Genomic DNA, 12,008 nt, shown 5'->3' on the forward strand with positions numbered 1-12,008 from the left:
TAATCTATCCTAGAAGGACATTGAAATGTGGATTTTCTCACAGACTATAGTTCCACATGTATTTTGTATGTTACAAAATGTAATCTGTGAATAAAGTAACTACTACACACACACCTTGTAACAAATGAAAATTTCTATTTTACTACTCTAATTAGTGATAACGAATGTCAAGGCAGTGTTTCCACAACCCCTGCTGAGTGCTGTACAACCACTAACCATGGGGGAAAAACAACCAACCAAAAAAAAGGGAAGACAACTCGTTCTTAAAGTAAAGTTGCATGACAAAGCGACAAGGTTTAATTCTCTGGAAGGAATGGCATTAGGACACAAAAAGGTACAATTAGTGCACACACTTATCCACGGAAGCATACCACACTGATATAACAAATATATATGTTTATTATGTTACACATATAGAGCTCTATTAATTCAAAAGCATATTTGAGAACATAATACAGAGCATTAAAAAACACCCAGCATATGCATAAAAAGTAATTTTGAGGACTCTCCTCACCCCTATAATTTAATGTCAGTCCACTATCACACATTACACCCAACAAACAGTTATTGGGGGGGTGGGGCAGTTGATACCATATTATAGACACAATATTAAAATCCCTGTTTCTTGCACAACACTACAATGTCCTAAAAACACAATCTACTTATACTCTATATGGTTGGTGGGCCGTATACTTGGTGATAAGCGCACAACACAGACAAGGGGTGGAGAAAGAAAGAAAAAAAAGATGTACATTTTAACCATAAGGGAAAAGTGTCACAAAGGCCCCTAGGGCCGAAACCAACAATCCACATTAATTCTGGACATCTAGGGTACAGTATTTGAATAATAAAAATGAATACATCACAAACAATGGTCGGGTGAGGCAGGGGCAATAATCCAAAACAGATCTATAGGACTCCAAAACATCTAGATGCATGTCAGACACAGTTACCATTACAATTAACTTCAGGGGTACATAGTTACACGGTGGCCAAAATTAGAGACATTGCACATCTGCAGTCACAGTTCGAGAAGTGAGGAGCACAGCTTTAAAAATAAATATGAAGATTACTGGTAAGTGTTAAAAATCCACTTCTTGGCTTACAACTCCCTGAACCCCCTTGGTGAGTACAGGAAAATGACCAGGCGCAGGCAAGTACACCCCCATGTCACCCAGCAGGCTTCGGATTTGAGTTAGATAGAATTCAATTAGATGGTTAGTAGGCCACCCGCTTGTATGGGGAAAGTAAAGACAAGTCCGTTTTACCTCACAGGTCCCGATTCAGCAACACACAGCGGCAGGGAGGACCAGAGCAGACCCCAATTAAGAGATGCAGGGGTCAGTTCATGAACCAGGAGTCCCCGGAGATAACTCAGCAGAGCAAGAAAAGGTAAAGGCCTGCTTCCAAAAAGACTAAGCCGGCCACAGAGACCTCCGCAGAGGGAGTATCATGAATAAGCACCCATTCCATTCTGGTTGTACAGTAGAACTGGCGCACAGCCCAGCCCACCCCCACAGGATGTGATGGTGATAACCCAGAGACCTAAACTAGTTTCAACCAGCTAGAACCAATATTGAGGCTACCATAGTGCCCGCATGATCAGCAAGTCAATTTTAGGCCTACCTTGTGGTTGCCCTGAACAAAGACGGTCCTAAAATACAAAATAGACGAGAACAGGACTTTAAATACATAGATACCGAAAATGCTTCCAAAAAGCAACATTGGGCTACCAAGGAGGTAAAAAGGCATGTACCCCTCATGAAGCCAAAGCTAAGATGCCAAAAGCCTACTCCCTAAAACCAATGCAGGGTGATGGATTCACTCTAGGGCCAAAATGGGGTGCTTTCTAGGCACCCCTGAGACTGGGAGCCTTGTGGGTGACAAAGGACTATACTGTCACGCCTGTCAACCCTGTTGCTCGTTCATCCAAGACTGTCCACCGTCGAGGGAATCATTTTGCTCATAGAACGGCTAGTCCGTTCTACACGAAATGGAAATTGTCTGAAGGGAAAGCAGCGTTTACTATATTCTCGCCGTTGAGATCATGTGTTCGGTTCTAATCACGTGATCTGCTATGTACTATTTTCAGCATTTGGAAATTCGCTCGCTGCTTCTGATTGAGTCGTTTCGGCTACTCTGCCTCCTGAAGCTTCGTTTTTTCCTGTACCTTGCAGATTTGTTTTTGCTTACATCTGCTGCTCTGGATTTCTAGTTTGGACTTCTTCCGCTCGACTGCAAGCGGTACTCTCCTATACCGTCCCGAAAGGAAGGTTTTGATTTCTTACGCATTCCTGGTTCATAAGGGTCCCACTCTCGACTGCTTTTCTCTGCATATTGCAGTCGCTGACTCGGCCAACAGATACTGTCACGCTGACACAGCGGTTGCTTCCCTCAGCCTATACTGCCACGTTGACACAGTGGCTAATTTACTCGGCTGATACAGTCGCATTGACACAGCGGCTGCCTCGCCTCAGCACTATACAGCCATGCTGACACGGCGGCTGCCTTTCTCCGCTCACAGCCACACAGAGACAGTGATTGCTCCGTTTCAAGCATACCACAGTGTTGACACAGCGGTTGTTCCAAGCCCATTAACACAGGCAGCTGCATTAACTGTTAAAGGTAACATTATTCCTCATATACCCGTGATAAGTGTTTTCCTCCTTGTACCAACACTCTGGGCCTCATTATAACTCAGGCGGTCCGGAAATAACGGTGGCGGTAAACCCGCCGCCACCGTTGTTTCCGGACCGCCTGATCCCGACTCCTGCAGGCGAGAGGTGATGTTCCCGCCAGGTCTGACCTGGCGGGTTTAACACCGCCCGCCTTCAGGCGGCCGAGGAAACACCGGCAGCATTACGAGATGCTGCTGGTGTTTCCATGCTCCCCATTCCCATCGAGTCCCATAGGACTCGATGGGAATGGGGATTAACACCATTCCGCCTCCGTGATTCCCGGAAAACCGGGGTTGTAATGCCCCGGTAATTCCGGGAATCATGGAGGCGGAATGGTAATACGAGTCCAGCGGTAACCAGGCGCTTTTACCGCCGTGGTTACCGCCGGACTCGTAATGAGGCCCTCTGTCTTTCTAATTGGATGACTCCTGGGAACTGCTCGTTTCCTGTTCAAGGGCATCATTGTTTCTTTTACTTGGATACTCCTGGGAACTGGTTATTTCCGTTTCAAGGGCATTTGTATTTGCTACCGTCCAGAACTCCTACACACCAATTTGACTCTCCTACTTGTCTGTGTTTAATTGTGCATGTGACTTTTGGACGCTATCCAGTTGTGCACCGACCCGGCACTAGTGTGACCCTCGTGCCGTTCTGGATTAGTTTCCTATACTAACTTCCCTTTCCTACAATTGTTTCTTTTTGGAGTTATATCGTGTTCAATGACGGATTTGCTGTGAAGTTCATGTAGTCCAACAGGTTAGTGGTTATATTGTTATTTCATAGTGGTAGAATCATACAGTCTGAAAATTACTGACCAATTTATTCTTGCTCTCACAGCCTGGTGATTATGGTGTGTATCCTGCCCTTTCCATCGATTCCTCCCTCTGGCTGTGGTACTTATACAGTCATAGAGTGTCATCAATTGGAAGGTCTTCTTTTCGCCAGATCGCTTCCATCAAGGTGTTCTTTGGTGTTCAAGAACCGGATACTGCCCTTATTGTATCCTTTACGGTGGTCATTGACCTGTATCCTTTCACTTATACCAATATTGTGAATAAGTGCTATATTCATGACATATACACCGTAAGTGAAGAAAAGTGTTGCAATAGCAGGGAGACGTTGGGCCACCAAAAATGGGCCAGCAATTAAACAAATGGGGGAGTTCGGGGGGCAAAAGGTTTGAGGGAATCCACAAAGTGGCCCAAGAATAACCAACATAGGAATTCTCGCTTAAGCATGCAGTAAAAAAGAAAGGAAAATTACCCGTAATATTTCAATTTCGTTGCATTCAAAATAAATGTAAAAAGTGGTGACACCCTTCAACCTCTACGCCAAGTACCCAGATGTTCCTGGAACAAGTATTAATGAAATAAGGTAGTCATACCTCAGCACGGCAGGTTATTCATTAATAACTGGACATTCTGCTGTTTTGCTCACTTTGCCATAGTAACAGTGGCTGCTAAGCCAACAGGTGACTTTACCATGAAAGCTGCCTGAGATTTATGAGGCGTACACATTTTTCAAACGTGAAATGTAGAATACTGTGAATGTCACCTTGGTTCTTTTCACGTCACTCGGGTGTTAGTTTTTTTTCTTTTTTAAACAACATCACATTAAAACCCCATTCCATTTTCATTTATTCAGTTTTTAACTTAACACCTTTCCAAAGGGTTCACACTTGCCTCTTTTTCATGCACCTTTCTAATTGCATAAATTAACTCAGAGGCACCCAAGAAACGCGAAAAAACGCAAAGTTAGGGGAAGCAGAAGATCCACTACATTGTAGGTTTGGCAATTCACAAAATGCTAGATTTCACATTGATACAACTTTAGGGAGTAGTCCCACATCTCCCCTATTGTCACTAGTCCCTCTAATCCTCCACTCACCAGAAGTAGATTTGGTACTTTTTCCTCATGACCCTCTTGTCCTTTCGAGCCAAGTCAGCAACATACAGATATTTCTGAAAGTAAAAACATACCATGAGAGAAGAAACCAATTCAGGCCATAAGAAGTACTGCTCAACTGCAGCGAAGATGGAAAATGAATCAGATCCATCCTCCATACAACCTCTACTAAATGTAAGAAATAAAAGTGAGGATAAGCACAGCAAGGAACAGACCTATTCTGCAATGTAGAGATGTAATTAAAAGATTGTGAATGGGAGAGACTAAACAAATTGCATGAGAAGGAAACTAAGAGCGAGACATACTCTGTCACTCCATGAAGAGAGAACCAGAACTGCGGACACGAGTGAAAAGTGTGAAAATCAGACAGTAAAATTCAATGCAAACTAAACAAAGAAAGACAACACGTCCGGGCAACATGTGCAAGCATTAGGAAGAGATGTGACAAATTCCCATCAAAGCTATGGTACAACAGAGGGACAACAGGAATTAACAGTGGATGCAAGAAATCAAGTGAAAGCGGGACAAGATGGACATAACTTTGGAGAGGAGATGACAACTCATTGCCAAGCTGCAACAAGAGTTAGATTGTGTAATGCATGTCAATGACCTTCAGAAGGTAGACCATTTTAAACAAGAGACATCTTGTGGCAAGTACCTTGGTTCTTATGACGTTTTTGTCCGAATCAATATCCGCCAGCGTGTCGTAGTCATCCTCCTCCACAGAGCTGAGAGACTCCAGGCGGGGCCGGCTGGCAAGGTTCTCAAGGGAACGATCTGTGGGGATGTAGCAAGAGAGAGAGAGGAAAGAAAAGAGTGCAATGAAGGAGATGGAAAGGTGAACATGCCCTGATAACGCACACTGTGGTGAGCAGCACATATGTTAGGCCACCCAGTGAAGCACATGGCAATGCCACAACGTTCAAATTGCAGATCACTTTGTGAGCAGAAGTCATGTCAAGTCCAGGAAGTTCTGGTCACATTAACCAATGTCTGTACAGTTCACAAGAGACCCAAGTAAAAATGCAGCTTTCCAGTCCAATACATCCTGGCAGAAAGATACCACTTCCGGAGACTGCACCCCTTCATAGAAAGAGGACTGCAGTCTTCTCTGCTCTCTTCACCATCACAAGTGGAACCTTGGTGCAGATGCTTATTTCCTAATACAGTTGGCCTTAATCAATATTTCATAATCTTAAGCAGAGCGAGATATATACAACCTATACTCTATCTATGGCAAATAATCAATGTTCTGATCAGACCCACCACCTGCCTGTTGAGGCAACCGCAATGGTCAAACAGATCTTCGTCAATGTCGTGGATCAAAAACTGGATACACAATCCCTTGCCACCACTCGCATCATCCAACCCTTACCTTGGCCTTGTTGGGAAACAGATTCAACCTATAGGTCTCCATGTAAGCAGCAACTTCCATCAATGACTTGGACAGAGTAGTGAAAGTAACATCTACCCGCGTCTTGAGCAAGAGATCCCTTTGCACAGAGGCAAACTTGGCATATATGCAGAGCAAGGGATTTCCCATTAAGGCTGGTGCCTTGGAAAAGGCAGCGAGGCTAGAGCAAGTCTGAAATGTGGCGGACTCCAAACCAAGCTAACCTGGCCTTAACGACATGCTGCCATATCCAATCTGTGACTGGGTGCAAGTGCCATTAACCACAGGATGCACTAGCAAGAACATCTGTTGGTTGTACATACTCACTGAAAAGCATGCAGTCAGCAAAGACTCTTGGGGTCCACAGGCTGATTCCATCCTAAATGTTTATCATTACAATTATTTTACATTTGATTGGAGTTTATGATCATGCCATTATTTTCTGTAGCCATGCTTCCCATCCCCATTACACTGGTTGACCTCAAATTAGATAGGCTTATTCCATTAATTAAAATGCTGATCGGTCAGGGTTTTTTCATGTGTGCTTTCTGATCAAACAGAACACTGACCCCTCACTGTGTGAGTTTGATCTCCAAAGGCAGCAACAAACCAGAGGCCTCTCATACTCAAATGTGAAGAAACACAGTGTTCTGGAGCAGGTAAAGGCATCAACTGCTCCAAGGGCACCGATCTAGACCCTATCTAGACAAAACATAACCAAGAGATAATTTCCTTCGAAAAAAACTTCTGCTCAACCGATGCACTTCTATTAGGACCCTTTAGAATTGATGTTCAAGAATCAACTCTCTGGTACTCTTTGCACCCTTACCATCAGAGAAACCAGATTACCCCGTTCAGAATGAATCTGAAAACACATTTATTTACCCTCTAATCCGAACTAAATGCTACCATTCCAGATTCTGTTGCCCACCATATATATCTTGACACACAACATTCCTCCACCTGCCCTAGCCTTGCCGCCTGCTGGGATCGGATCACATGCACTAGAATACATTAACAAGTGTGGATTTAGCATTCTCCTGGGAGCTTGCAGATTTATTCAGAAGCTTCATGAAGCGGATCAGCATGGATGCTCTACCAAGAACCATGCTACTAAACAAAAATACTTTGCAGCTATGTTTTTCATTTGGTCTTTTTAGTTTGCAGAGCCCAATGCCAAAAACCCATGCAAATGCTTCTCAGTGCTGAAATCTATGTCCAGAAAATGACCCAGAAAACTTTGCAAATACTGACAGCCTCTGTATACCACACAGTATTTCAGAACAAGTTTCTAAATACAGAGCTCTGCAGCCTACAAAAACATCATTATTCTTCGCACTGCAGCTTGCTGTTTTTCCAAGCAATGACTTTGAAATCTTGTCACAGTTCAGTATCGTATGGAATACCAGGGAATGCGTTTCAATGCAGAGCTCAGCATTACAAACAATTTCGCTGAAGGCCGGAATCAAATAATGTCCAGGGTCATTTCTCAATTCAGAGCACAGGATCACAAAGAAAAATGTCCCTGAAGACATGTCAATGCAGAGCTTGCAACAAATGTCTCAGAATCCTTCGCCATGCAGAGTTCAGTATAACAAGGACTATTCCAGAATATTTCTCAATGCAGGAGGTCAGTGTACCATATAACTGCCCGAAAACTTTGCAATAAAGAGATTGTTATCCTAAAGACAGACCACAGCACTTCTTAATGCAGGGAGCAGTCTCCTCTCCAAACAACATTCCAGAAATCATCTCACTTAAGAGTGCTTTAACACAAGAAATGGACCAAATGCCTCCCCTGGCAGAGCTTCATGTCCATAAGACCAGAAGGCTTCTCACCACAGCGCTTTGTACAGCAAAGAAAGATCCAGAATGCTACTCAATGCAGTGTTTGCTATCCCACAGAATGTCTCTTAATGCTTCTCACGCAGACATCAGTACAACCAAAGGGTAACCCATAACTATTCTCAATATAAAGCTTGGGAATCAGATCTTAAGGAACGGCAGTGGGCATTTCTCAAAGCAGCTCAGTGTCCCCAGGAACACCTTAGAATGTTTAGCATCAGTTAATTTCCCAAATGAATGGTCAAAGAACAGAGCTCATGACTTTCACTCATACAAAAACACCTGCCCTAAGAGAGATAAGCAGGTCTTGTTCTCTCAGAAAGCACATCAATTTACATTTGCCAAACAAGTAAAAGATTGCAAAATTAGGAGGATCACAAAAATTAGGAGAGGGCTTGCACTGAACCACTTGCAGAGCCAGGCCAGAGCAGAGGATAGGTGGCAGGTGTTCATGTTAGGGTATAAACTGAGTGCATCTCAGAGGGATGGCCTATTGGTAAATGCAGAGATTTCCATGCATGCACAGCATGTCTAAAAAGTTGGTCAGGATGGACAACAAACAGATCCAGGAAAAGCTCAGATCTGAAAGTCCAGTAGGGTAAGGGGTAGAGTCAATCACATGGCCTGCTATGCTTGACATGAGGGACCCCAGAACCCTAATGCCTTTTTGGACAGTCTCAAAAAAAGCCCAGTTTCCCGAAAAGCCAAACAACTCAGATTTATTCCCAAGCATCCTTCCTCACCTGCACTAGAGACAGTTATCGAGATGAGGAGCTTGTATTGAGTGTACAAGGATGGGCCTAGCCCTCCATTTTCGCCACAGCAGGCTTGCCATTTAGAGCAAATCTTAGTGCTGTAGAAAGAGGTACAGGCGCTGCATGCATCAATTTACGAGTGCTGCAGAGCAGGTCAGGCTGAAGGAGTTGTGCAGCTGCAGGATGTAAGGGCGCTACATGAGATGTCACACTCTGAGTCATGCTACCAGAAGATTTTAAGGTCACTACAAGGCAAATGTCACATGGAATCACAGCTCACTAAAGTCAAGGGACTCAAAATACTGTCTAACCTAACATTTCACCTAGAGCAGGCATGGCAGCCTTTTCTTACGGACAGGCTTAGATTTATACCATGGTCTGCTGCCATTGGCGTGGTCTGAAGGTGCTCTGGCCTATCTGAAAGAGAGGGGTATATTAAAGAGGGAATGTCTGTGCCTCTCCCTTGTCCAGGATCAGCTTGGCTCTGCCAGTGGTCAGCTTCTAAGCCCATCTCAGGGAGTGTTTACACACAGATTCTTAAAGTAGTCTTTAATTAGCCACCGGTACCAATGTAAATAGAGACTGGTCTCAACTGGGTGTTGCTGGGGAATCGCCGCTTGAATTGGTCCTGCCCTTTAAAGGAAAAGAAGAATTATTGATGGTTGGATTTGCCTATTCCTTACTCCCCCAACTTTGGCCAAAACCTATTGTTGACATCTCCCAGGTGAACACAAATTTCTTGCAAGCTGACAAGTGGGGTTACATTTCTTACAGTGCAATTCTGCCTTTCAAACACAGTGACTGTTTTTCTGAGATGCTAGAAAGAAATGCTGCTGGCATTAAAATTATATCCATGCACATAAAATCTGAGTAAAAAAGAAAGAGGGAAATTCACAGGGATCAGAAAAGAAAGCACTTGAACACCCTAATGTTCTTCAGTCATGTGACCAAGGTGTGGACCAAGGCTGTATCTTCCATTAAACCTTGACCAACATCTATACCAATGGACTAAAAACAAAGCCAGCCATCCTGTGGATGGGAAACACCTTTAAATCTTGCTATTACGAAAATGTAGTGACTTTCTGGAGAGTTGGCTGAAAGTCTGGGCTGCAGGCCTAGCAGCGGGGCTGCGCAAAAATATGCAGCAGGGTGGACTCCCAGCTCTAGAGAAAGATGTGAGCAGCTGGATGGGCTATATGAAAAAAAGCAGTAGGAGCAGGCCTAGCTGCAATATACGCAGGGTGCAAAATGTGCACTTACCACTAGCCACTGGCTAGTGAAATCTGACTCTTGGCGAGAAAGGAATGGTGTGCTGGGTATGTACAGACTTCAGATGGCAAGTGAATTTTTCATGGATGGCTAGTAGCTTGCAACTTGAAATTTTGGCCCCGAAATATGTACAGCATACTTTGGATTGTAGGATGTGGGGTGAAGGCTGACCAGTTGGACAAGATCTGAGGTGCAGGCTGGGCTGTGGGTGTGAAGTGTTATTTGGACTAGAGAGCTAGATGTGCTATCAATCCCCATCAAAAACCCAACTAAAGCTGAACCAAGAGGGGGGCGTGGCTAACCGCCATGTAGAGTGGACGCGTCTCTGGTGAGCTCCGCTCGAAGGACATCGATAAGCTGCTTTACGGGACACTTAAGCAACACTTGAGCCCGCAGAAACATCGAAGGAGTGGTGGAAGCCTGCAGGAGGCCCTTGGACTTCTCATACAAGGAAATCGCGGCCCTAAAAGACCTAAACGCGGCTTGCGAACAACGGCGTAATCTGAGACCAAGATGGCGGCCGCATCCTACTAAGCCCGTGGAGCCCCGCGCTGGCCTGGAGATCCGCGCCCCCATCGCAAGTGAGAGAGAAGAGGCTCCGGAGGAAGATCGAAGGAGGCCTCACCGGGTTCGAGACGGTCCCTGCGAGGGCATATATAGTGGCCCCGCGGTGGGGTCCGACGGGGACTGGAGAGTGAACCGGGCCCGCCCGCTGAGACGAGGGAAAAACACAGGCGCGCGGCCCTCCCGCCGGGGACCTGTAAACATGGCCAGCCTGGACAGATCTACGGGCAGGGGAGCCAAATCTAAACAGCGACAGACCACCCTGGATGTGTATGCGGCTAACGACCACCCAGCCCCTGGGTGCCCCGAAGCAACAACGGCTAATAAGGACCCGGGCCCCGCCGCGGCGCCGACCGAACCCAGCAATACCCAACTCATGGAGGCCATCGCTTCATTCCAAGCAACGATAGTGAACAAGATAGATGCCGTGGCCATCGACCTGGGGCTCCTGCGCCAAGACGTCCGTGCGCTAGCGGACAGGACCGAGACGTTGGAGACCCAGGTACGAGAAAATACTGAAGCAAAGGCCCAACTCCTACACGATGTAGACGGCCTACGGCAGAGAGTTAAGAATCTGGAAGACAGAGCGGAGGAGGCCGAAGGGAGGGCCCGCCGAAATAACATCCGGCTGCTAGGCCTACCTGAAGGCATAGAGGGCTCAGACCCCACCGACTACGTAGAAAATCTCCTGCTACAAGAGATCGGAGCGGGGAAACTTTCACAGGGATTCACCATAGAGAGGGCCCACAGATCACTCGCTAAGAAACCGCCACCGGGCGCCCCACCCAGGCCCATGATAGCGAAGGTGCTAAATTACAGAGACCGCGAGGTCATCCTGGCCTTCTCGCGCTCGGGAGGACAGATCCAGAGGAACTCGGCCAAGATTGCGATCTACCCGGATTACACGTTCCAAGTACAGATGAACAGGGCCCAGTTCATATACACTAAGGCTAGATTGAAAGCGGCCGGGGTGAAATACATGCTCCTGTACCCCTCCAGGTTAAAGGTACTACACAACAACAGGGCCCTCCTGTTCGACACCCCGGCACTCGCTCGTGACTGGATGGACGAGCAACAACTGCCAGACATCGAAGATAAGAGACGTAAGCAGAACTGAACCACCCATCGTAACTATAACGAAAAGAGCTCTTCCACAGATGCACAACGACACGGAATCGCGCCCTACAAGCAACTGAACGGATCATACCACGCGGAACACCGAAGCACCAGCTCCCTCAACCCCCTGGAGTTCTATTCCTCTTTTAGGGTACGTTTACCCGCCCGTAGGGCACCCGACGACCATGTTTGGTCCTAAGGAGCGGAAACGGGACAGTCATGACGGGGTTCCCTCCGTTAGACCAGTTTTTTGTTTGGGAAGTTTATTGGGGGGGAGGGAATTGCGGAGGAGTTGCACCCACGTTGGGACTTTGAAAGGGAAACGCCGAGACCCCAGGACATCCTTATCACAGATACATTGCCAACTAAACCCCCCGCCCGAGACAGTGGGGGAACATTGGACCCAACCATGCTCATGGCCGGAACGATTAAAATAATGACGTGGAACGTCAGAGGCATGAACAGTTACGTGAAACAACGCAG

General features: G+C 46.1%; 1 protein-coding gene across 2 annotated transcripts in view; it reads right to left on the bottom strand.

Annotated features, from left to right (window-relative positions):
* SIDT2 (SID1 transmembrane family member 2) overlaps positions 1 to 12,008 on the bottom strand; it is a 546,488-nt gene that overhangs the window by 178,872 nt on the left and 355,608 nt on the right. For both annotated transcript variants that reach the window (XM_069614482.1, XM_069614483.1), the window contains exons 13-14: positions 5,242 to 5,360; positions 4,566 to 4,639 (exon numbers count right to left, since the gene is read on the bottom strand). In XM_069614482.1, the coding sequence (XP_069470583.1) occupies positions 4,566 to 4,639; positions 5,242 to 5,360 (193 nt within the window). The remainder of the gene's footprint in view (positions 1 to 4,565; positions 4,640 to 5,241; positions 5,361 to 12,008) is intronic.

The sequence above is a fragment of the Ambystoma mexicanum genome, chromosome 9 (genome assembly GCF_040938575.1).
Source record: "Ambystoma mexicanum isolate Mex_15411 chromosome 9, UKY_AmexF1_1, whole genome shotgun sequence".
Lineage (NCBI taxonomy): Eukaryota > Metazoa > Chordata > Amphibia > Caudata > Ambystomatidae > Ambystoma > Ambystoma mexicanum.